This window comes from Periplaneta americana, chromosome 11 (assembly GCF_040183065.1).
Source record: "Periplaneta americana isolate PAMFEO1 chromosome 11, P.americana_PAMFEO1_priV1, whole genome shotgun sequence".
NCBI classification, from domain to species: domain Eukaryota; kingdom Metazoa; phylum Arthropoda; class Insecta; order Blattodea; family Blattidae; genus Periplaneta; species Periplaneta americana.
In genome coordinates this window covers 21,794,718-21,821,186 of record NC_091127.1, presented here as the reverse complement: position 1 = coordinate 21,821,186, position 26,469 = coordinate 21,794,718, and the positions used below count along the sequence as shown (strand labels likewise).

Sequence of the window (26,469 nt, the reverse complement as noted above, 5' to 3'; positions counted from 1 at the left end):
GATGGTATTTTACAAACAAACAAACAACTTCAAATTAGTGTAATCTGAAAATATTGAGATTAGGACAAATGTTTATACGACATTTTTTGCTCAGAATGTCTTCGGAAATAAGCTCTGTATGTGACGGTAAATCCTCGTGAATCACCCTGTATATTGACACATATATTAAGTCAACAGTCATCTCACCACACAAGGAGCACACTCATTTGAGTGACTTGGTGGCTGGGACTAATAACTAACAAGTCTCAGAATGTTTATAGAAATTATAACAAAGATAAAAACCCTTTGTTTTTGCCCATAGCAATCTGACAGTACTCACGAATTTTTGTCGAATATCATGCTTCGTCTTCTACCACCCTCCAGCTTGCGGGGCTCAGTGGATGCCATGTTCACAATGCTCTCCCATTCTTTCCTCCATTCCTCCTCTGAGTACACGAATCCTGCCTCTGCATTCAATCTTGTCTGTTGCCATCGCCATCGTCTCCACAGAGCATCTCGACATTCACTGCCAGTCATGAATCCGTGCAAGGCCTTGCGCAAGGTCAGCAAACGGTCATGGAAACCCCACATGCCTGAGCAAAATAAAGGAAATAGTAAAGATTGGCACATACAGTATATTATATCGTGTGCAAGATGCCATACTGGAAGGAGAGGAGTAATAAGTATCATGCTTTGGTCGCCACTTACGAAGTTTAGACAGTCCACTTTCAATAGCATTTAAAAATACAGTAAAACCTCGATAAGACGCGCCCGCTTATTACGCTATCCCGTGTAATATGCTTTTTTTGTCCGGTCCCTGAATATTTCATATATAACGCCTTTATAAAATACCCCTTTTGTTGCGCTCAAGTCCCGCATAATACACTATTTTTGTGGAATATTTTCGACGTAATTTTCAGCAATGTACTGTAACAGCAATGAATCATTTTGGCCATTGAAGTTACTGGTGCCATTAACCTGAAAAGTATTGCATTCGATCCTTTACATGCGCATTTAAACCTTCATACTATATAATACCCCACACTCTTGTTATGCTCTCTTATTCGACCCCCTGTCGACCTGGTTGGCGAGTTGGTATAGCTCTGGCCTTCTATGCCCAAGGTTGCGGGTTCGATCCCGGGCCAGGTCGTTGGCATTTAAGTGTGCTTAAATGCGACAGACTCATGTCAGTAGATTTACTGGCATGTAAAAGAACTCCTGCGGGACAAAATTCCAGCACATCCGGCGACGCTGATATAACCTCTGCAGTTGCGAGCGTCGTTAAATAAAACATAACTTTAAACTTATTCGACCCTTTACCTGCGCAGCTTACAGTTACAATAATCCACCCTATTGCTAACCCTCTCTTTCTCAAGCAACATTCCTCACTCAACTGTAATAAAACTCTGGAAATTTTTGCTGGTCAGTTTGTTATCTTTTAGTGTATTGAAGTGTCTGTGTGATTACAATGAGTGTTAAACGAAAAGCGCTTTTTGTGTCTGAAAAATTGGAAATCTTACGAACGTGCGATGAAAACAGTACTCTTAATCAGAAACAAGTGTTTGATTCATTAGGAATCCCATCATCGACATTAAGAACTATAATAAAAAATCGCGACTCAATCACTGCAGCTGCGACGTCGGGAGGGTGTAAGCGCAAGAGAGTGAAGTGTGGTAAACATGAGGACTTGGAGAACACGCACACGGCAAACAACTATAAAGGACTCTTTTCGAAAGAATTAAGTACATACATACAGTATCGTAAATGTCTTTAATGTACAGTACAGTAATTACACAATGAAGTAATACTGTATTACCTTTTATGAATCATGTATTTCAATAAAGAAAAATGCTAATAGATATTGTACATAAGTCAAAATTAATATACCCACCTAATACGTGATCCTAGTTAATACACGGTCCCTTGAACAGCGTCTTATCGGGGTTTTACTATTCTATAAAAATATGAACAGCATGAAACGTTCAGATCTGTATTCTAATATAATTACAGAATTAGCATACGGTAATTCACTTACATATCTATACTAATAATAAATCTGTAGCCGAAATTTTTCTGGTAATTTTCGATTTTCCAAAAATAATTGGTCCTAACATATATAATTAACCACCCTGAAACCGAACATCGCTTTTTTGAAATTTTTGTTTGTATGTCTGTCTGTCTGTCTGGATGTTTGTTACCTTTTCACACGATAATGGCTGAACCAATTTATATGAAAACTGGAATATAAATTAGGTTCGTTGTAACTTAGAATTTAGGCTATATGCATTCAAAATATTTTATTTAAAAGGGGGGTTATAAGCAGGCTTGAATTAAATAAATCGAAATATCTCCCTTATTATTAATTTTCATGAAAAATGTTACATACCAAAAGTTTCTTTAAAAATAATTTCCGATAAGTTTTATTCTATGCAATATTTTGATAGGACTGATATTTAATGAGATAAAGGAGTTTCAAAATTACAATAACAACACCATCTAAGGCGGTGTAATGAAATGAAAAAACAAATGACTTCGTCTATAAGAGGCCTTGCACAACAACAATCGAAAGCTATGAAACATAGCCTACAGATAATGTTTCTGTGTTTATATGAAGTAATATCGGAAGCTAAATTAACCGATTTGTATAATTAATTATTATTTCACCATTGGAAAGTGTAGTTTCTCTAGATGGACATAATGCTATAATGTTATTACAGTAACTTCTGAGTGAATCGAGGACAGGTAAGATTAAAATAGCTTCTTATGCACATAAAACTTGATAGGCTATTCTGTACATTCGTTTCCTCTATTTCCTAAAATAATTTTTATGACCAAATGAATGGTCTCTGGATCAAAATGATCGCATTTTAATTTTTTTAATACGATTTAAATTAAGTAACATAATAAACGATTTATCCTTCTATCAAACGCCCTATTTTAATTATGTAATTACTTTATATTTATTTCTAACGGGTGCAGCGGAGTGCATGGGTACAGCTAGTAAACAATATATGACGACTTTGAAAAGCAAGGAATGGGAAGTCTCACACATACCTAATGACGCTGCATGAAGTAGGCAGTTTCCATCTCCTGTAGTTGCTAGAGGCCAGAGCCTTTGGCATGCACCAGAGTCTGCCCACCAATTGAGGCGACCTGACTGCTCCAAGGACACCAGACTCGACATTTCGATTAGATCTTTTTCCAAAAAGCCTCGAAAATCCTCTGCAAAACATAATTAAGGAACAGTTTATGAATAATTAATGCGAGTATTTTTCATAGTTTTCCGTGTCTTTCACTGCAGACCCAGGGTTCTCTTATTCTGTTTGTTCATTTCACATGCTCCATTCTTCTACATTTCGAAAACAATTAAACAGTTTCAAAATTTGTATGTTGCACAAAAGATAATATGCTCATTAAAGCAGAAGCTAATATAATAAAACTTAATTTATACGTTTTTATGGGGATCTGAAGAAATAAACGCATAAATAAGAAAAACATGTAACTGAAATGGCATTTTAATAACGTCTGAAATAGCACTTGAAGACGAAAAGAATGACTAAGTTAATTTACAAAAATGTTCACAAGAGAAATTTAGAATTTCATAGTTAGCCATCTTTGAGTCTGCTGTATAATACAGTACTCAAATTTATAACGGATATTCCTAAAAAATATAAGATTATTTGTACAAAATCTTAACTTCTTAGAACCAATTACATTTCAAACAAAGAAATCAGAATTAAAAAACCAATCAGCAACCTTATCATCACATCAAGTTAAGTCTATTGTCAAAATATATTCAGTGAGGAGAGGTCTTAGGGTAGTTGTGTTCATTGTGGTCACAACTTTATGCCAGATCCTCTTTGTGTAAAATGTTCCATTTCTCCCTTTTGCGTGACAAGCCATGGGGGTGGGAGTTTGGTGACATATTTCTCTTCCCTCTATGAATGGACTGTCTCTTGTTTCTACAAATTTCAAAATGGATCGGCATCTTAACAATGAACACATGCCATATTTTTGCGTTCTTACATTTTCACAGCAAACCCAATTTCGAGCAAAATTGATTTAGAATGTATAAATAACGCTTCACATCTCCTGGGGTTTAAAATAACGATCGTATAAGTGCAAAAAACGAATAAACGAAACACGTATATCCGAAATAAATTAACATGTGAAGTACAGGAATTTAGCTGAGATCTCAGAAGAAACAAATAAGTATGAAAAACGCATAAGTGCGAAATGTACAAAAGAAGTTTTACTCTATTAAAATTGAACAAAAGGTGAGGAAAGAAAACTAAAAACTATGATTATCGAAGCAATAACAGCAAAATTGGTAAAACAAAAATTGTATCATCTAGTTGTAAATGTCCTTGTTCTAAACTGTGTCTGGTTTTTAAGGACTTCGAAGTAAAAGTTGCTCATTGTTAGTGAGATATTAACATATTATTTTTTTGACAGTCCTAGAAAAATTACGAAAACTTTTTCTGCACTTCACAGTGTAGACAATTTGCCTGTCTTAACTTCACAGGTATTTATATTGTTTCCTGAATTTGCCGTGATCTCAAACTTTGGGTTTGATAGTAATTTGGTATTTCATATTCTCAGTAAATGTTATGTCCTATTCTCACAATGTTCTTACATATTACATTTTATTTTTAACTAATTTCTTGTATCTTCATTTTTATTTAGTCCAGTATTGTACAGCCTGTTATGTTACGTAATAATTGAATGCAAATGGCTTATGCAGAGACAGATTTACCAATTGACAAGTGGGCAAATTTTAGGGTCGGAAATATTTCAGATAACTGACTTGTCTGAAATAATTGAGGACCGTTTTTGCAAAACTTGCTAACTGAAAAAACTAAATTTTACAGGAGAGACAAAAAACTGAATAGAGACTAGTAGGTTATAAGTACAACCATCACACTTTGACACACTATAATGAAGAGAAATAATTCAATTTTACTAAGATAACTTTAACATCATGTAGAGGCGTGCTTTATGTTAACGAATCCACCAAAATCTCAATTTTGCAAAAACGGTCCTCAATTAATCAGTTCGCTTAGCAGAAGGCAAGACAAAAATATATATACTTATTTTTTTATCCATAATTTATCGAGAATCAAAATGGAGTGGTAAAAGGGGAATGGCAAATTTTTGAGTGCCTATGGGCAATAGAGTTGTAAATCCGCCACTGTGCTTGCGTGATATTATATTCGTTTCGTACCGGTACTTAAGTGTCCATGTTCATAATATAATATTGCTAGGACTATATAAAACTTTATTTTAATTCCATTTCTGACTTTATTTTCAAGTTTTTAAGAGGACTTTGAAACTATACAACTTGTCAGTGTTATATTCAGAACTCATTTCACAATCTACATATTTAAAATTTGTAATTCGTTTTTAAACATAATCTATAACGAAGAATAAGCCAATTAAACTGATCTTGCAACAAATTACAGACAAGTCAAATACTAACTGATGCTTCTGGTAGGTACCGTAAATAGCAACACTTTGGGCATTATCTCTGAATGACAGATCACTTACCGGGATATATTGTCAGATCTGGAAGTGTGAATGTGTACACAGGTGTCTCTATAAAGAACTGGTTCACACTGCAAACTGAGTTTTCCTTGAAGTCTAGTGCAATGTCAGACCGTGCTCTTGATACTAAGTTGACATTGTCTGTGGCACGGGATATCCCCCTTGTCAGTTTCTTCACTGGAACAATAGTTACATGAACTACATTTCAATTCAGTTGCACAATCTTTCATATGCAATGCATATTTATTATTCCAATCTAACAAATGTCATCCAATTCTTCTGCTAATCTTACTGTGTGCCAAGAAAAAAATATTCCAATTCCGGACACATTAAATTCTTTGTTTTGGTAAGTTAATCTTTAAACTGTTATTTTATAGGCATAATGCAATTTAGTATTAATTCTGCTGCTTACATTGTTTCATGATATACATTTTCTGCTCGTGTAATGTTAACTTGAATGATTATCATTTTATAAAATATGTATATTATTATGGATATTTTTAACACTTTCCACCCGCACATTATTTTTTTTATATATATTACGAAATATCTTCCAAGAAGAAGCTCCTTATCAACTTTACATCTACCTTAGAATTCGAAATTTTGAAATGAACGGATATGCAGATGGAAAACTAATGCATGGCATAGCTACTGTAATTCTTAAAGTCTTTTACTGACTCAAGTTATCAGCTATAAGTGAGCAACGTTTTGATAAGAATTTCCTTCCTTCTTGGCGCGTGAATCCGGTTGTTATTACTCGAAATCCACAGAGACATCTGTGGGGATGTGGTTTTATTTACGACAAAGTTATCACTTAGAAATGTTTCATATAGTTGCTGGTTTTAATAGCAGAGGGCATCACCAGGTGTTAGCTAGGCAAAGCTGTCTGCATCTGACAATGAAAAAGCCATTGAAAATCGGCAGAACCTCGTATTGTTCTGTATGAAATAGGATCCCACTGGAGGAAGCAGTACTTCTATTTTTTTGACTGAAAAATTGTTTGATGGTGTTTGGGTAGAGGGAGTGAAGTCATTTTTTTTTGCAAATGGAGTTTTGTTCTCCAGGTGAATATGCAAGTTAAATTCTACAAGTGGGCGTGCAAAAAACAAAATAATACTAGCATTTGATGGGTTTTGTATAGTAGAACATTATTTGCAACAAGGTTCGAAGTTTGATTTTCATTTATTTTAAAACTCATTTCTATGACTTGACACCCTTTACCCAGACAACATCGAATTGCTCTTGGGGAAAAGCCAACATGATGGCCTATACTGCACTTAAGATCGTGAAGAAATGATCACCAGAAATCGGGGACGTCTGGTCAGCCTAACTTAATGTAATGTGATGAATCTGCAAGCTCTTGGCATCTACCAGCTTAATTGAATATCATTTGTAGTGTTGACAGTGATCACACAGCACATGCTGCTGAATCATCACCTGAAGCTCAAACATTCTTTGAAACACTAAATTACCTGTATGTGTTTTCTTCAGCCTCAAACCAAGATAGGAAAGTAAAATAAAAAGTGTATCACTTTTCTTAAAATCCCAAAGTAAACCATATGGTTAGCAAGCATGGAAGCTGTTGAGGTTGTAAGTCACTCCTCTCTTCATGTCCGAGACAAAGATCGAGACTACCAACATCAGGAAGTTTGAATTTATTGCCATTACTTGTTTCTGGTATGGTATTCTAAAGAAAATTGAGTGAATGTAACAGTAGTGTCAATCAGAAATATTCATGATCTTTTAAGACTTTTGGAATCAACTAGGGACTATGCCCCATCCATTTTTTTACAGAAGCTAAAATGATTGCTAAGGATTTACTTGCTGATTTCCAAGAAAAACGGAAAAGGAAAAAGAAGATAATGTTTGACAAAGGCTGTGAAGATGAAATTCCAACTTATCATAGGAGAATCTGTTTAGAATTGCTTAATTAGAAATCATTGATAAATGAGCTAAAAAAAACCTGTTCCAAATGACAGGTTTAGCTTTTAAATGTAAATAAAGTACACATGATGGATGTGAAAGAGATAGGGTGCTATGCATAGACATTTCGCTAGCCCGCGCTACGAGCGTGCTAAACTAGCCTCGGCTATTGACTGATTACTTGTACATGATTCATATCATATTGCTAACACTGGTTTATGAATACGAAAAACGTTAGTTCGCTGATCATCCACAAGAAGCCTGCGCTAAGAATGTCTATGAATATGGCCCTTAGAGACTGAAGCCATAAGTTAGCAGAGACCTACAAAGACGACATAAATGAATACGAATTTCTTGAAGAAGTGGAAAGTTTTAAACATCGCGTCTTCACAGTTTATGGCACTGAATCAACACTTTTGAGTCTCATTTACAAACACAGACTTGAAGGATATCCAAACTTCAACATAACCTTAAGGATATTTCTAACTCTTTCTGTAACTGGTGTTTAAGGCGAAATAAGTTTTAGTAAACTGAAAATTTTTAAACGTCATTTAAGAAGCAACATGGGACAAGATCGACTTTCAAATCTGAGTATTACTTCATTTGAACAGAAGAGACCATCGTCTATTTGCTATGATGACATCGTCAAAATCTTTGCTGCAGAAAAAGTTCGCAAACTTGTAGATCCATTCATTCATTTAATTTTCATAATGTGGAGACAATGTTGAAGATCTATTTTCATAGTGTATCCAGCTATTTGCTGACAACACGTGTTCTGCTGCTTCACTATGAATTTCCTGTTCTTACAAATGATGGGTAAAAAGCACGATGCTGGTTGTTGAAGGTGATAAATTACAAAGAATGTCTTTTAATGCAATCTATACTAATAATAAATCTGTAGCCAAAATGTTTCTGGTAATTTTCGATTTTCCAAAAATAATTGGTGTTAACATGTATAACTAATCATCCTGAAACCGAAAATCGCTTTTTTGGCATTTTTGTTTGTTTGTTTGTATGTATGTCTGTCTGTCTGTCTGTTTGTTACCTTTTCACGCGATAATGGCTGAACAGATTTATATGAAAATTGAAATATAAATTAAGTTCGTTGTAACTTAGATTTTAGGCTATATGGCATTCAAGATACTTTATTTAAAAGGGAGGTTATAAGGGGGTTTGAATTAAATAAATCGAAATATCTCCCTTATTATTAATTTTTGTGAAAAATGTTACATAACAAAAGTTTCTTTAAAAATGATTTCCGATATGTTTCTTTCCAAGCAAAATTTTGATGGGACCAAATTGCACCAAAAACGGATGTTCTCTGAACCAAATGATCATATTTTAATTATTTGCATGTAATAACAATTAAGAAATATGTTAAAGGTATTATCATTGCACTAAATGAGTGGTCTCTGGACCAAAATGATCGCATTTTAATTATTTAAATACAATTTAAATTAAGTGACATATTAAACGATTTATCCTTCTATCAAACACGAATGTTCCCTGGACCAGATGTCCTATTTTAATTATGTAATTACTTTATATTTATTTCTAACAAGTGCAGTGAAGCGCACAGGTACAGCTAGTTACTAATAAATAACATTGCAAGATATCGTGTGTTTTATTTTGTCAACCGTTTCTTAAACCTAAAAATCTGTTATATATAAAATTAAATGAAATTAATTTTAACTAAGATTGAAAATTAAGTCAATCATGATTGTAATATATTTCTGTAGTGTAAGTTGTTAAATTTAAGAAAATTACAAACTGATTTAAAATCAATTTTATTAATTTAACATATAATAAAATTTGCTAACACTTTCCTCACCAAACCATGGGAAAGGAGGGCATGCGGAATCCATGTTTCCTTAGGTGACACAGACCCTTGTTGTAGTCCTGATGATGGCTACTCCTTTTGCTTTAGAATCCAAAAATCCGACAGATTTGTTCTAGAAAAAGTATGAAGGCCACTATCACAAGTAAGCTCAATTAACTATTTTTCAGCAGAAATCTTTGAAGGTAAAACTATTTTTCACGAGTAAAAATGGATTTTTTAAACAAGGTTCTGTACTAAGATCTTCTGTAAAGAACTCTGTTCTCAAATAATGGCAATGCTCCTGTATTTCAGCCAGCATTTCCCTTAACATAGAAGACAATCTCGAAGACAGAACTTCCAGATAAAGTGGCAGAGGTATTGAATAATGAAATGTCTGTATGAGACTTGGAATGAGTTGAACCTAAATTGTGAATATGAACGAGATAGTGCTGTTTGATTTTGTTTACTGTATAGACATTTTCAAACATTACTTGATTTATGTATTTATCCATGACCATAACGAAAAACATGCCTTTACTAAATGCTTTTGCGTTTGTAAAGTAGGTTTTTATTCAACATTACTATATTACATATTCCCGATTTACCACGAAAATCGTCTGTAGCTGCATTTAGATTGACAACAGACCATGATTGTTTGGCCAAACACCTGCATAGAATTGGAATATATCAGTCCCCAAACTGCCCATTGTGCAACTCAAACCAAGAAATGGATTCGGAACACCTCAAAATCTGTGCTTCATTGGCTGGTCATGATAATATCTTTGAAAAATATTGGAGTGCAAGAGGTCAAATGACTTTATTGTCAAACGCCTGGCATTAGAAAACAACAACAACTTTATTCCACTAGTGAGATAAAGACCATACCTCACAGTTTGAACTTTATCTCACAGTTCATTAGCATTTTCCTAGTACCCAGGCACACACGTATACTTTTCCATTCAACTATTACTCAAGAAGTTAATGTATTAGTTACTAGATGTCACTATCTCTACTTCTTTATTACCATTTCTTAAATATACATACACTCAATCTCCTTCTCTTTTCTCTATCTACTACGTCGTAATTTGTGCACTGCATCCATATCTAATATGTATTTTTTTTTTTAATTTTTTGGGAGGCGAGGAGACTTGAACCTGCCAAGTTGGGTTTATAGAATTTTATAACAACACGCGTTAGTCAACTGAGCTAAACAGACACGATGATTAATTACGTTTTAATATTCCTCTTAAGTTTACAGAAGTAAAATGTGAAATTATTTTAATCACATTAGTCTCGTGAACACTTTTAAATAATCCCTGAAACTTCAAAAAGATGAAAATACACGTTTAAAATGAAAAAATATATATATATTAAAATTATATAATTAATTATAATTTGTTATTTATCCAACGCCTTAGATACTATTCTTCACTAATCATGGCCTTCTACATCATAACCTACCTAGTACACGTATCGATTCTAAAATCCATGCCATGATATGTGATTATATGAGGACTTATTTTCAACATATTTTCTTTTATAAAACATAATTTTTCGTTATGGCCATGGATAAAATTACGTATGGTACTTGTGAGCGAGATCTTTATTGCACTCGTGTAATTTAAGCACTCGGCTGACGCCTCGTGCTTAAATCTTTCCACTCGCGCAATAAAGATGCACTTACCTCACAAGTACTTACGAGGGGGATCCAGGAAATAACGACCGTTTTGTTGTAATAATTAAAAAAAATATATTTACTTGAAAAAACAAAGTCTGTTACATAACTGAAGCTTCCTTTACTTCTCTACATAATCACCACCTACATTTAAACATTTGTCGTATCTGTTCACTAGCTTTAGAATTCCCGTGTTATACTCCTCTGCCGCCAGTTCATTAAGCCAGGTGTTCACTGTCTTCTTCAACTCTTCATCACTTCCAAAACGCGTACCACCCAGAAAGTCTTTCAGCTTAGTGAAAAGTTGAAAATCGCTAGGAGCAAGGTCTGGACTATAGGGCGGATGATCAAAGATTTCCCAACCGAATTAATCCAGCAATTCTCGAGTTGAAGCAGCAGTGTGCGGGCAGGCACAGATTTTGTGGTAGCCAAGATGTTACGACACAATTTCACCAAGCAAAGAACGAGAAATGTCAGGAAAGGCAATATGCAATTCGTCGAGTGATGTGCGCCTGTCTTGCAAGATTCTGTCGTTCACTTTAGTCTTCAGGTCTTCTGTGATGAGTGATGGGTGTCCGGGTCGAGTTTCATTGTGGACATTTGTTCGCCCATTGTTGAACATTTCGCACCATTTTCTCACATTTCTTTCATTCATTACAGTATCACCATACACTTCTTTCAATTGCCGGTAAATTTCTGCAGGTTTCAAATGTTGGGCATTCAAAAATCGAATCACACTCCTCACCTCACAGTCGGCGGGATTATCAATCACGTTGTTCATTTTGAAGTAACACAAAATGCAAAATGGCGACTTGTTGCAACCAGTACTCACAACATTATGAGGACACATGTTAAGGAAGCCAGTTGACCTTCAAACAAGGAAGGGGAGTCAGCTGCGCGGCGGTTATGCGTGAACGGTCATTATTTCCTGGATCCCCCTCGTACTTACTTCTTACTTACTGGCTTTTAAGGAACCTGGAGGTTCATTGCCGCCCTCACATAAGCCCGCCATTGGTCCCTATCCTGAGCAAGATTAATCCAGTCTCTATCATATCCCACCTCCCTCAAATCCATTTTAATATTATTTTTCCATCTACGTCTCGGCCTCCCCAAAGGTCTTTTCCCCTCTGGCCTCTCAACTAACACTCTATATGCATTTCTGGTTTCGCCCATACGTGCTACATGCCCTGCCCATCTCAAACTTCTGGATTTAATGTTCCTAATTATGTCAGGTGAAGGATATAATGCGTGCAGCTCTGCGTTGTGTAACTTTATCCATTCTCCTGTAACTTCATCCCTTTTAGCCCCAAATATTTTCCTAAGAACCTTAATTTCAAAAACTCTCAATCTCTGTTTCTCTCTCAAAGTAAGAGTCCAAGTTTCACAGTCATACAGAACAACCAGTAATATAACTGTTTTATAAATTCTAACGTTCAGATTTTTTGACAGCAGACTAGATGACAAAAGCTTCTCAACCGAATAATAACAGGCATTTCCCATATTTATTCTGTGTTTAATTTCCTCCCAAGTGTCATTTATATTTGCTCCAAGATATTTGAATTCTTCCACCTCTTCAAAAGATAAATCTCCAACTTTTATAGTTCCATTTCGTACAATATTCTGATCACGAGACATAATCATATACTTAGTCTTTTCGGGATATACTTCCAACCCTATCTCTTTACTTGCTTCAAGTAGAATTTCCGCGTTTTCCCTAATCGTTTGAGGATTTTTTCCTAACATATTCACGTCATCTGCATAGACAAGAAGCTGATGTAACCCGTTCAATTCCAAACCCTCTCTGTTATCCTGAACTTTTCTAATGGCATATTCTAGAGCGAAGTTAAAAAGTAAAGATGACAGTCCATCTCCCTGCTTTAGCCTGCAGTGAATTGGAAAAGCATCAGATAGAAACTGGCCTATATGGACTCTGCTGTAAGTTTCACTAAGACACATTTTAATTAATCGAACTAGTTTCTTGGGAATACCAAATTCAATAAGAATATTATATAAAACTTCTCTCTTAACCGAGTCATATGCCTTTTTGAAATCTATGAATAACTGATATGCTGTACCCTTATACTCCCATTTTTTCTCCAATATCTGTCGAATACAAAAAATCTGATCAATAGTCGATCTATTACGCCTGAAACCACACTGATGATCCCCAATAATTTCATCTACATATGGAGTTAATCTTCTCAAAAGGATATTCGATAAAATTTTGTACGACGTCAACAAAAGTGATATTCCTCGAAAGTTACTATAGTTAGTCTCGTCCCCCTTCTTAAAAATAGGTACGATTATGGACTCCTTCCATTGTTCTGGTAACCTCACAAGTACCATAAATAACTATTAAATGTGTTAATATTGCATAAATGGAGCTATAAATATGGAAATTCTACAAATATTTTCATATGTGATAGGCAAAATCTGACTTCAGATCCTTCAACAGAAGCCAACAATTAATGAAAATCAACCTTCGATATTAAAAGCCTTGAACCAAAATTTAATTTCGCAACCCTATGTTATATTAGTATTAAGAATACCATTTTGTTAACACAAAACAATTTTAGGGGCAAGAGATTGAAACAGAATCATTTTAACAGTCGTCTAAAAAAGCATCCAGGGATACTGGAGTTACCTGCCTTGAGCAGTTCAAGGGGCTAGCACAATAAGCCAAATTTCTGCAATGCATACAGAGTTAATAACAGCAGAGAGACTCATGAAGGATAGGGAGACAAATAAATAAAAAGCACAAACATAAGATGCTGGATGTCACTACTGAATTCTTATTTATGTGAAAATGATATTACTATCAGCTACATCGATGGCATCTGCCTTCTGAAGTGTTGGTCGATGGGTGTTGGTCAGATTTCCATTCTCTTCTGCGACAGGAGCAGGCCAGCGTGTATTGTACAGCTTGGTGCCACTGCCTCCACCACCGCCACTTCCACCACCACCACCGCATGACTCTCCAGACAGATACAGGTACGCCTGTAGAGCCAGACTCAAGTCCCAGCCCTTTGCTGAAATATCACAATAATACAATCTGTGTCAATTCCTTCAGTCACGGCACACAGAGTTGTATTGGCCTAAAGAAAAGTTCCTTCAAGTTTGGTTCATCAGATCAAATTTGTGTTAATATAATTATGAAAATTAAATGTATAATTTTACACAATAAAACTGGCAGTAATAAAGTAGGGGCTACCAATCATTTACAACAAATCAGAATAGTTCAAGCAGTAGACTGGCAGTGAGCCTACTGTCATCCTCTGAGGAGTTTAGTGCTGAGAGGAATGCGGTTCCAACTAGTCTAGCGCGGTACTGGAGTGGGAGGGAACAGTGACAGCGGCAGTCTGGAAGGAAGTACAATCATACTGAAAACATTCGCCCAATTTACGAGAGCAGTATGCCTATTAGTTTTCTAACGTATTTTTGGCGAGATAGAGTTACAAGTATTGTAGAAAATTTATTTATTTATTTATTCTGGTGAAGTTAAGGCCATCACATCACCAGAAATACAGATACAATAAAATAAATAAAAAGAAAAATCATAATACAACTATAATAATATAAATGAAAAGAAGAATCATACTACAAAATTGAGTGATTAGTAGAATTGAATTAAATTTCTAAAGTAATCAATTTAAATATACTGTACTGCTGAACTCACTTGAGAAGTAAAACTATTTGATTTGTATTTTAAGATATCACCAACAAATGATTTTCGCATGACATTATAGGAATCTGTTTTTCACGATACCAATCACACATATTCTAAAATTCCAATAGAATAAAACCAAAAACTTTTCCCCAGCATGTTTCCTTAAAAATGATTTGTAATGGTGAAGTATTTAACATGAGTAATTCATATAATATTAACATAGGTAACATCAGGGAGATGTTTGAGCAAAAATTGCAACAATATATTTAATATATTAATAACAAAAGCATACAGGCCTAGGTAAACATTATGTATATGAAATATTCACACACTACTACAAACTGAAGACTGCATATTTTTGGACGATTAATACTTCCCACTCCGCTCGGCTCGGCTTGGCTGTAGCAACAAAAGAATCTACCTGCAACCCCCCGGCACCGATGGCAAGAATACCTCAGGTCCCAGCACTAAACTCGTCAGAGGAAGACAGTAATAGTGTTACCACATAATTTGCTCGGTACCACAACTGTTAAGCTCATTTCAGATCCTGCTATTGACTCCAACATAAACATAATTATTGAATATTGCAGGTCTTGTACCTTGTAAATAACTGTAAGCAACAGCTGAGTCGGCTCCAGTCTCGGCTACAAACTCTGCCACGAGGTTTGACTCCATTCCCCATCTGAAAACAAAAATTAAATTGCAACACATTTTATAATTAAAACATTTACATAACTGTTTTCAAATGACCCCATAGAAAGAAGTCAAGCAGCGTCAGGTCTGGAGATCTCGTCGGCCATTCTACAGCACCTCTACCACCAATCCATTTTCGAGGAAATCTATCCAGCCATTGTGTGGGGGAGCTCCGTCCTGTTGAAAATGAAAATTTTGTTCGTCCAACACCAGCTTTCCTTCATTGACTTGGTTCTCTAGCGACAGTGTGATAAGTGGATCAATTAAATTTTCTAATATGTTCAGATATAATTCTCCAGTCAGGTTTTCTTCAGTGAAAATAGGTCCAACAATATCATACCCAAAAATTCCAGCCCACACATTGATCTTCTGAGAAAACTGGGTATTATATTCACGAAACACATGAGGATTTTCAGTGTCCCAGTACCTACAATTGTGTTTGTTGACAAACCCATTTAAGAAAAAAGTCACTTCATCACTATAGGAAATATTTTTTGTTAAATTTGGATCATCTTGAGTTTTCTAAGACATCTGTTCACAAAATTCTACTCTTCTATCAGAATCGTCTTCACTGAGCTGTTGGTTTTTAGGAGAAAAATTTGTTCATTTCAGCACTTTATGTGTGGAACCAATCGAAAGGTTTGTTACAGCAGCTACTTTTGGAATGGAGATGTTGGTTCATTAATGAAATTACCTAGTATTTTAATCCGCGAAGTTGGCCATTTGCTTTATTGCACATAGAACCAGTTTCTTCAGATTTCCATATTAGATCTATGACATATCGGTGACTTAAATTTTTCTCAGGATGCCTCTCATTGAAAGCTCTAGCAGTTCTATGAGCACAACGGTTTTCAGCTCCATAAATAAATATAATTTCTGTTCTCTCTTGAAGGGTATACGCCATTTTACATTAATTTAATACACGAACATAACTATATAATATACTCAATAAATGATAGAATTCAACAACACCGCATTCGTTGGGAACAGCATGTCCAGAGAATGGAAGAAACAAGATTGCCCACAGTAGCATATCAGTATAAACGAAGAGGACTAAGGGATGTGGGAAGACCTAGGAAGAGATGGAGGGAATCATTGTGAATTCGGAACAGGCGATTCACCTAATCCTTGAAGTGAAGAAGAAGAAGAAGAAGAAGAAGAAGAAGAAGAACAACAACAACAACAACAACATCATAACTATTACAAGAAATGTTCAATGGTATTTGTAGCTTCCGCTCTAATCAACAGTAACAACAATTGAGGTTGCCAGGCAACGATATAAAACACAATACGTGATATAAATGAATGAGTTGTATAAACAATTGAATGCTCTTTCATATTTAAATATAAAAATATAGGGGTGCCATTTGAAATGTCTAAAGGGGGGGGGTGGCTGGGAGGTGAAATCTAAAATGCAATTAAGCCTATGCTTTGTTTAAACTGAATTCAATTTAAATAATTAGTTTTTTTTTTTAGACTGGGAAGTTTTGAAATGAAAGCCCTATGTATTACGAACATATTTCATAGCCAGAGACCGGAAGTTTAGGCATTATGAATCATTCAAATAGGCAGGCAAAAAGGGATCATAAATAGCTAAAATAGGCAGGCAAAAAGTTATTATAAATAGCTAAAATACGCAATAAAAGGCAATTACGAAAACCTTGCACTAGACCCACAACCTTGCACTTTCCACAGAGGGACTTCGGCAGCAAGAAAAGCTTTACATAAGTCGAATGCAAATTGAGATTTTCTACTCGATGTTGCAATTACTGTTGGAAGCAAAGAAATCTTCTTCCCAGTAGCCTTGGAAAGTGCATTTTTGTGTTTGGTTGTACTGATATGTTGCGATATGAAATATTTAGCTAGCACATGCACTCATTGTTGCCTTGTCAAATAAACACACGCGATAATTAAAACGCTTACTGTTATACATTTTTGCACGGCAGCACTCATTGCTGCAAAGAGAATATGAACTGACTGAAAGACTTTCATTGTAGCGGTTATAGAAATAGATTAAAATATACCTGTAAGCAATTTTTAATAATAAATTAATAAATAATAAATAAATAATCAAATAAACGCAAAAAAAAAAACATTTATTTTTGTAAATTAGGCATTTATATTAAAAAGGCAGAAAAGGGCAACATAAAACTGTGACGTTTCAATCACAAAGATATAATTCGTACAGATTTACTCTCAAAATGAAGATAGATTTAACACATTTAAAAAGGCATTCTGCCAAAGTTCCGGTCTGTTCATAACTGCCCTTACTGAAGAAGAACTGTAATGCAATGACTTGATAAATTTTCAGTTTCGAATTTTTATTTCTGTGTATTGTGTTGTTTGCGGAAGTGTGAGAAACCAAATAAATTATACAACTTGTTAAATCCTGCAACAATGTTAAATAAAATAAATAAGAATATAAAATACATAAAAATAAATAAATTCCGTCTATCCGTTTCTGAGATAGAGCCAGAAACGTATCATTTCATGAATTAAAGTTTAGTTGATATTAGATGTTATGTTATGTTTTATTTACCGACGCTCGCAACTGCAGAGGTTATATCAGCGTCGCTGAATGTGCCGGAATTTTGTCCCGCAGGAGTTCTTTTACATGCCAGTAAATCTACTGACATGATCCTGTCGCATTTAAGCACACTTAAATGCCATCGACCTGGCCCGGGATCGAACCCGCATCCTTGGGAATAGAAGGCCAGCGCTACACCAACTTGCCAACCAGGTCGACCTTGATATTAGACCGTATTGTAAAGATACTGTGATATTACTATAGGTTGTTTGCCTGGTATGACAGAAGTTCCTATTGTCGTGGAATTGTCCGTTTTTTTATGTGTTAACTCTGTCAGGTGTATTTACACACGCTTTAACATCTTGGATCATATCGCGTGTGTAGCATCTTTGGGTATTTACCAGTATGCCGTAAACTATTGTTGAGATTCTGTTTCTCATGTTATTGAATACAAGCCATTTAAAACATGCCGTCTCAAGACGATCTTCGCATTCATTTTGTAGGGGACCAAAATCACGGACACAAACTTCGCTGCGAAATTGTTAATGATGCAGCATGAACTGTTTTGCGTGATCGAAATACAGAATGATGTTATAGATGAGGAGGCGAGAACTGGCATGTGAGCTGTGCGAGAGGAGAAAGAATTAGTTATCAGAAAGGGAATCTGTTTCATGATGGTTAATATTACACGCATCTACCTACACGGAAATTCATCCCAGACTAAAATCTATATTCCCCTTCCATACCCTTTGGTGATATAGCCATAGCACATGATAAGATCACAGAACAGGTCTTGCATCCTCTACTGTACCTAATGATTACTGTCATATGAATAACAAGATGCATTTCGCCCTCCACTACATAAGCGAACAGTTTTCTTGGGGGGGGGGGGACGAAAAACCATAAAATCCCGATATAACGAGATTATGGGGGACATTATTTATATCCTCCCCCGTTATAGCTTGCCCTTGGTACAGTATATCGGAATATGATCATTTAATAAAGGTATTGTAAAACAAAGTAAAATTGTAACAAAATATACAGACAATTTTACTTTTTTTTTCTCTTGTATGAAGGAGGGACCCGAAGGCTTGCACTGCAGCCTGAGGCTTATTGTGCGTGCCACTCCCATTCTGTGAATGATTGGGTAGCCAAAACGGCCGCGCTCTTGTACAAGTGCAGCACGCCGCACCATGAACTTAACCCGGACTATTGTATGGATGATGATATGTGAATTGATGACGAAATGAGTCCGAGGTCCAACACTGAAAATTACCCAGTAATTCTGCTTCAATTGGTTGAGGAAAAATCAGGAAAAACCCCAACCAAGTACCTTGTCTCAACGAGGATTTGAACCTGTGCCCGCTTGTTTCATGGCCGACGTGCTAACCATTACTCCACAGCGGTGGACCAATTTTACATTTACTTTATCTGTTTATTTAAAAAAGTAAGATATCATATGAAATGCAAATTCTAATTATTTTATTTGATCTCGTCGTTAAGTTTACACATTATACCGGGATTACTTTTCTTTTTTCTGCATTGTTGTGCAGTATGTTATTCATATTTCTCCAAGTGGCTGCTTGAACACCTGCAGAGTTCCAACACATGAGTACAGGCTGTTACAAAAAAAAAAAAACATTACGGTGCTTCCATTCCTCAAATGAAGTGTAGATACAAGTGAGAGATACAAAATGAATATTAATACATGGGAAGTGGAAGGACTTCTTTTTGGCGCTAGGGGAACTTCATTTAAGTTAACCAAAACCATTCTACTTTCTCTTAAATTTTCTAATGAGGACATTAACAAAATTTGTTTAATGGTATTGAGAGATTCATTATCCATTTTACGCAATCACTTGTATAATACTACGTAATTAATATATATATATATATATATATATATATATATATATATATATATTTTTTACTTCATGTCATTACTCTTCAATGTACTTTCATCTCATGTTTCTCCGAAATCAAATTGTACTTTATTTTTAAATTTATCATTGTTCCGTATTCTCTCCGCAATCATATTGTATTTTTAATTTAACCTCTGCTTTGTATTCTGGATCCTAATGGTCAACCGTAGATGTCGGCCAGATGTCCCAAATTGTGGAATTTGTTGTTATATATTCAGAAATTTAAAATAAATATTGTAACTTTTTTTTTATTCTTTTAACCACCACACACCCGACAACAATGTGACTTTTATTCTTAATAATTCACCCTGCAACAATGGGTATTCCACTCAACACAGCAACACAATAATCGTTATTGCACTCCACACGACGACAATGACAATACACGACGTGTATTATTGAGAAGAATAACAATGTGCTCCTAATTTCAATTCATGTTCACAATGCACTATGTGCAGTTCACAGTTCGTTCGCCTTGGCTAGTTCTTTTAGCTCACTGTTAAAGTTCACTGCACATCGAACTCAAGTCTTCTGGATGAGTCGCACTCGCCTGGACACTGCCACAGTTACGGACTCACTCAAGTTCACTGCACGTTGAACCCCAATCTTCCGGCTAGGGTCCACGACACGTCGAACTCAGATTCTCCCAGTTGCGGTTCTCTGCACGTCGAAACCTGGTCTTCCAGATGCTCTCGAAGGCTGGCTTCCTTGCTCACTCGAAGACTCGCTTGTAGACTGACTTCCGAAGACTGATTCTAGCGCTTTCATTTATTACACCTTAACTCCGGAATCTTCGATTCGCGTCTCGATGCTTCCTTACTTCCGCCCAGCCACAGTAGCTTTTCTCTCCCCCTTGCTCCGTACCGCGGCTAGCGTCAGGGATTCGTTTTTCCGTTTCCCCGCGCCTTCCTTCTCGCTAGATGCGCGCTCTACTCCCTGCCGCGACCAGAACAATCCAGACGGGTGCCACAATATTATAGTCCAGACACGTGGTCTGAAGACATTAATTCGCCAATTTAAGCACAGAAACTTAATCATAAACAAAAGCAAGAAAAATATTTTGAATTCAATATTTTCTAACGTTAATAAAAAAAAAAGTTCGGCCGCTATAATTCCGTCTATGCTCCACTAGCATGTTGTAAATTATGTTGACAGAATATGCTTGTTTTGGTCACACTTATCATCCCAATAAGTTTTTCCATATTATTTTTGCACCCTTTATACACCTGATGTTTTGTACGTACGTCCTGGATATCTACACTAATCAAATTCCGCTTCTTCCACAAGTCTAAACGATTTTATATTAGTCAAATCAAGCTTTCAGGTATAACTCCCTGTAAGGTTGATTTGAATAATTTTGAGGGAAAATGTATTCAAATCAACTTTACAGGGAGTTATACCCGAAAGCTTGATTTGCATAATACACGTCACTGTTCGTTAACAGAAAACCACAATTTAAGTCACAGAGAGTTAGTGTGCACTCACTGTTGGTTGCTTGACGGTTGTCAGCCCACTTTGAGGTCTGTGGATATAGAGGAAAAAGTTGGATCGGTGTCGGGTAGAGTTCCCGGGTAGCTCAGTTGGTTAGCAGAGAGTTGGTACGTTTAACCAAAGGTCCCGGGTTCGATACCCGGAACAATTTTTCCCTCAAAATTATTCAGATTTTATATTAGTATTTAAGACTTTCATTAGAGTGTTCGTGCGATGCAGGATATTCCGACGAAAAACGGTCGCCGATAATTTTGCTTAAATACGTTTTTACGTGCTGTACTTGTACACAGTGTTGCCAACTTGATTCTTAAAAATCCGCTGTGAAGCCGTGTAGAAACCGCTAAATTGCTATATTGTCAATGTAAAATTATATTAGTTTGCCGCTGTGAGTACTAAAAACGCGATAAATCCCTATATCAGCAATACAAATTTCATAAATTTTACCCACTAAACTAACGCCGAAAAACGCTAGACCTAGCGAGAAAACCGCTGAATTGACAACACTGCTTGTACACTGTATAAAATTTGTCTGCTTTGGTTTCCTTTCGAAGGAAGCCATTAGAATTTCATCATTCTTGGCCAAGTTTGGACCGGTAAGCCTCAGTGGCAAGCATGATACCTACCAGATCACCGACGGGCATTCAGGGAAGTTAGTAAGTTCTTATGTTGAATGTCTGATTAATTTTTATCAGATATTTTATTGTACGCTACGTTTATTGTTTAAGAAGTATGCGCGGTTTTTACCACGCAATCCTTAAAAAATACTCATTTTTATTTTATCGTTAGCAACACATCTAAGGAAGTTATATTCCTTACATTGTGTTCCGCTTTAGATTTTTTTAGTAGGTTATTTTACGACGCTTTATCAACATCTTAGCGTCTGAATGAGATGACTGTGATAATACCAGTGAAATGAGTCCGGGGTCCAACACCGAAAGTTACCCAGCATTTGCTCATATTGGGTTGAGGGAAAACCCCGGAAAAAACCTCAACCAGGTAACTTGCCCCGACCGAGAATCGAACCCGGGCCACCTGGTTTCGCGGCTAGACGCGCTAACCGTTACTCCACAGGTGTGGACTCCGCTTTAGAAGACGAAGGAAAGTCCCAAACAGACAATACGATGTCTTAATGAAACTCTTATCAAGTTGTAGAGTTCGAAGAGTTGATTCTAACACGTCAGCCATAAAAAAAATGACGTTTTTAGGTTTTTTCACTATTCATCAGTCGGCACGCTTGAACTTTCACTTTTTTTGTCGTCCAATAACTTCAGTACACATCATTTTTTTTATCCAATGGAGAGTACTTTACTGCGTCATTCACAAAGCGTTCCTATCTAGGAGTGACACGCCAAAGCTGTAGTTCTTGCCCCCGGTTACTAGTATTGCCTGCAGTGCACCATAGGAGATGAACTAAAAACACCAAATGATTAATGGAGCAATGATTGAATGTTGGTAGGGGAAACAGGAGGATCCTGCGAAAACTTATCAAATACCTATTTGTTCCCCACAAACTCTAAACAAATTCTTCATTTTTCTTTATACACTTTCAACGCTGTCTTATATAGGGTATTTCAAGTTAGCTCAAATATTAAACCGCTATTAATATTATAATATTTGAGATGGGGGGGGGGACATCACAGTGTTGGGCAAACAACGGGGTTTACAAAACATTGGGAAGATGTCCGCCGTTCTCTTGTTCAACGTACAGCATTCTGTCTGCGACACCATGCACAGCATTTTGCAGATAATATCTTGGAATATTGGCAATTTCTCGCGAGATGGCATCTTTCAGTTGCAGTAGGGTTGTTGGATGTGTCAGGAAAACTCGTTCTTTAAGGTAACCCCACAACCAATAGTCGGCCGGATTAAAATCTGGAGATCGCGGAGGTCACGTTGTTGGGAAATGCCTACTGATTACTTTGGTCGGAAAATGAACCTCAATTACACGTGTTAACTCCACTATTAATTTTTTTAGCATGTTACAGAACTTCGTCATCCCTAGACTGAGGAATCACAATAAGGAAAACATAATCTTCAGGTAAAATGGCGCTGCACCCCACATCTTTATCCCTGCAAAACAATTAATTACGCAGATGTTTGGCGATCATGTCATCAGTAGGCTAGAGATAAACAGAGCCAAAGACCCTCAAACCATTTTTGGGGAAATCACTAGCATGCTGTCGCCTTCAATCATCTAGTGAAACACATCCAAATCATCCCTTTCCCATATCAAAATTTAAAATCCATTGCACAACAGTCCATAGAAAACCAAAGCCTACCACAGGGGCCCGAGAAAAAATTGAATTCAAATTACACAATCTAGCAACGCTGGATAAACGGCAGCACGAACCCATCATTACTTATCCGCTTCAGTTACATGTTCTGATAGTCTAGGGTAGAGTGAAGGATTGTAGAACTGCAACATGAGGTTCAGTGGTTCGAGTCCGCTAACAAGTTTTTTATGTACTTAATTTAAATAAACCCCTTCAAAGCCCTATGGATCTCGTTGCACGGCTTCATGCAGCTGTAACGACTGTCAACAGGGATATGTTGCATAACCTACAGCAAGACTTTTGTCGTCGTATGGAGGGTAATGCTTTTGAGCACAGGTTGTAAATAAATGAAATACAGTACAGTATAAGTGTAAAACTGTATTGTGACTACTAAAGAAACAACCTAACATTTAAAAATGCATACTGGAAAGCTATATCAATAAATGAGTTAATGAAAATACTGTGTACCGTAATTCATTTCGAATTAAATAAGTTTCAAAAACAATAAAATGTTAATATTAAAAACAACTTTGTACATAAAAAAAAAAGTAATCGGAGATACGGGGATTCGAACACGTACAATTTTGTGCTTTGATATGACGACGTTCGCGTTACCACGAGACTATGAAAGCAGGGACTTATGTGGCTCACTGATGTTGGACCTATTGTAATCCCATGCTACCATTTATCCAGCGTTGCCAGATTGCGTAATTTGAACTCAATTTTTCTCGGAAATTAGAGCCTGAGCGAAATTTTCGGAAAGAATAATTTGAAAATACTAGTTTGCAATGGTAAATTGCATGGTGGCGTGCATATGCGCGAATTACGACTGTGGCGTACGTAGAATTTTATCAAAAGGAGGGGGGGGGGTCATTATTAAAATTGTTTACAATTTACATTATCAGTATTTTAAATGTTGTGTATTATTATTATTATTATTATGTTACGGTATATTTATTAATATTATACAGTGTTCTAATAGAATATATTCATAAATATCCTTATAAAATCTTTGAAACGTATTTTTTTCACAGCCATCCAATTTTTAACAAACAAGAGGTTAAATGCATAATGGAAAGTTATATCAATAAATGAGTTAATGAAAATACTGTGTACTGTAATTTATTTCCAAATAAATAAGTTTAAAAAACAATAAAATGTTGATATTAAAAACAACTTTGTACATAAAAAAAATCGGGGATAAACTCCAGAACATGGATTGCACCCTTTCCTTCTTAATTCAAAATTCCAACCTTGTGCACACAAAATAAATTATTGGCACTGAAAAGTGCCTTTTCGTAAATATAATGATGCGCATTCGACAAACGCAGACAAATCTGCTCTTTTTAGTATTTTAAGACATAATTTGGTAGGTGCAATCCGTGTTCTAAAATTTTCCCAAAATCGGAGATACGGGGATTCGAACACGTACAATTTTGTGCTTTGATATGAAGACGTTCGCGTTACCACGAAACTATGAAAGCAGGGACTCTTGTGGTTCACTGATGTTGGACCTATTGTAATCCCATGCTACCATTTATCCAGCGTTGCCAGATTGCGTAATTTGAACTTAATTTTTCTTGGAAATTAGAGCCTGAGCGCAATTTTCGGAAAGAATAATTTGAAAATACTAGTTTGCAATGGTAAATTGCGTGGTGGCGTGCATATGCGCGAATTACGACTGTGGCATACCCAGAATTTTGTCAAAACGAGAAGGGTCATTATTAAAATTGTTTACAATTTACATTATCAGTATTTAAATGTTGTGCATTATTATTATTATTATTATTATTATTATTATTATTATTATTATGTTACGGTATATTTATTAATATTATACAGTGTTCTAATAGAATATATTCATAAATATCCTTACAAAATCTTTGAAACGTAATTTTTTCAAAGCCATCCAATTTTTAACAAACAAGAGGTTAAATTTCATATTGTGTCGGCTTCATTTTATTACAAGGTCGGTACTAAGCGGTAGATCTCTCTATAATAAAGATAGCATTGTTATAATTCGAACGTGCTGCAGCACCAAGCACAGGGATTATATTGAATGAAGGTTAGGAAGACTCTATACCTTATGTCGATATAATTATTATTTTTTTTGGCGCACTAGTACATAATTGTTCAGTTTTTCCATGGATACGATATATGTAATATAACCCATTATACCTTTGCGGGCTTAAAAAAAAAACTATTTCTGGAACAACTGGATAATACCCACGGCAGACCAATATCGATAGTCGACGCTACTCGCTGGCCACTAGTCACCGGGCCGTACCGAGCCGTATCAAACAAAATATAATCGAAATGATGGTAGTCAAATTCGCGACTATATTCTTAAATAATTCACTCCATTAGTCAAGTTCAAGGTTTTATGTAGTACAACGGCGGTTTTTTGAATGCATTAAAAGAAAATGAAGATGTAATAAGATCATAAACTAGGTTATCACAAGGAAATTAACAGGAAAAAAGGTGTGTTTCACTGAATACCATTAAAATGACGGAAAGTAAATTTCCGGTTAATGTTCGCCAAAGCGTAAAGTACGTAATTATGACGACGTTGCTGTTTTATTTCTGGCCTACAGAAAAATACCTAGCCTTTTACGAAAAAAAATTTTAGGGACCATGAAATTATTCACTGCTTTCATTATAGGCCTATTATTTTTTTTTTATTAATATTACGAATCAAAAACTGTCATATTATATAATTTTAACTACTACATGGGCGAATGAAATCAAGCTAACCTAACCAAAGCTAACCTAATCTAACCAAAGCTAACCTAAACTAACCTAACCTAACCAAAACTAACCTAACCTAACCAAAGCTAAGCTAAGCTAAGCTAACGAAAGCTAACCTAAGCTAACCTAACCTAACCAAAGCTAACCTAACCTAACCAAACCAAAGCTAAGCTAAGTTAAACTAACCTAACCAAAGCTAACCTAAGCT

The 26,469-nt window shown here is 35.8% G+C and overlaps 2 protein-coding genes across 10 annotated transcripts in view; one reads left to right on the top strand and one right to left on the bottom strand.

Annotated features, from left to right (window-relative positions):
• LOC138708871 (uncharacterized) overlaps window positions 1-26,469 on the top strand; it is a 151,882-nt gene that overhangs the window by 38,640 nt on the left and 86,773 nt on the right. The window lies entirely within an intron of this gene.
• LOC138708873 (OTU domain-containing protein 7B-like) overlaps window positions 1-26,469 on the bottom strand; it is a 54,785-nt gene that overhangs the window by 22,627 nt on the left and 5,689 nt on the right. The window contains exons 2-6 of one of the 3 annotated variants that reach the window (XM_069839141.1): window positions 15,207-15,289; window positions 13,757-13,969; window positions 5,527-5,721; window positions 3,034-3,201; window positions 320-572 (exon numbers count right to left, since the gene is read on the bottom strand). In XM_069839141.1, coding sequence (XP_069695242.1) covers window positions 320-572; window positions 3,034-3,201; window positions 5,527-5,721; window positions 13,757-13,969; window positions 15,207-15,282 — 905 coding nt within the window. In that variant the 5' untranslated portion in view covers window positions 15,283-15,289. Of the gene's footprint in view, window positions 1-319; window positions 573-3,033; window positions 3,202-5,526; window positions 5,722-5,935; window positions 7,215-13,756; window positions 13,970-15,206; window positions 15,290-26,469 lie in introns of those variants that run through there. The other 2 variants (XM_069839142.1, XM_069839143.1) reach the window with 2 other exon arrangements.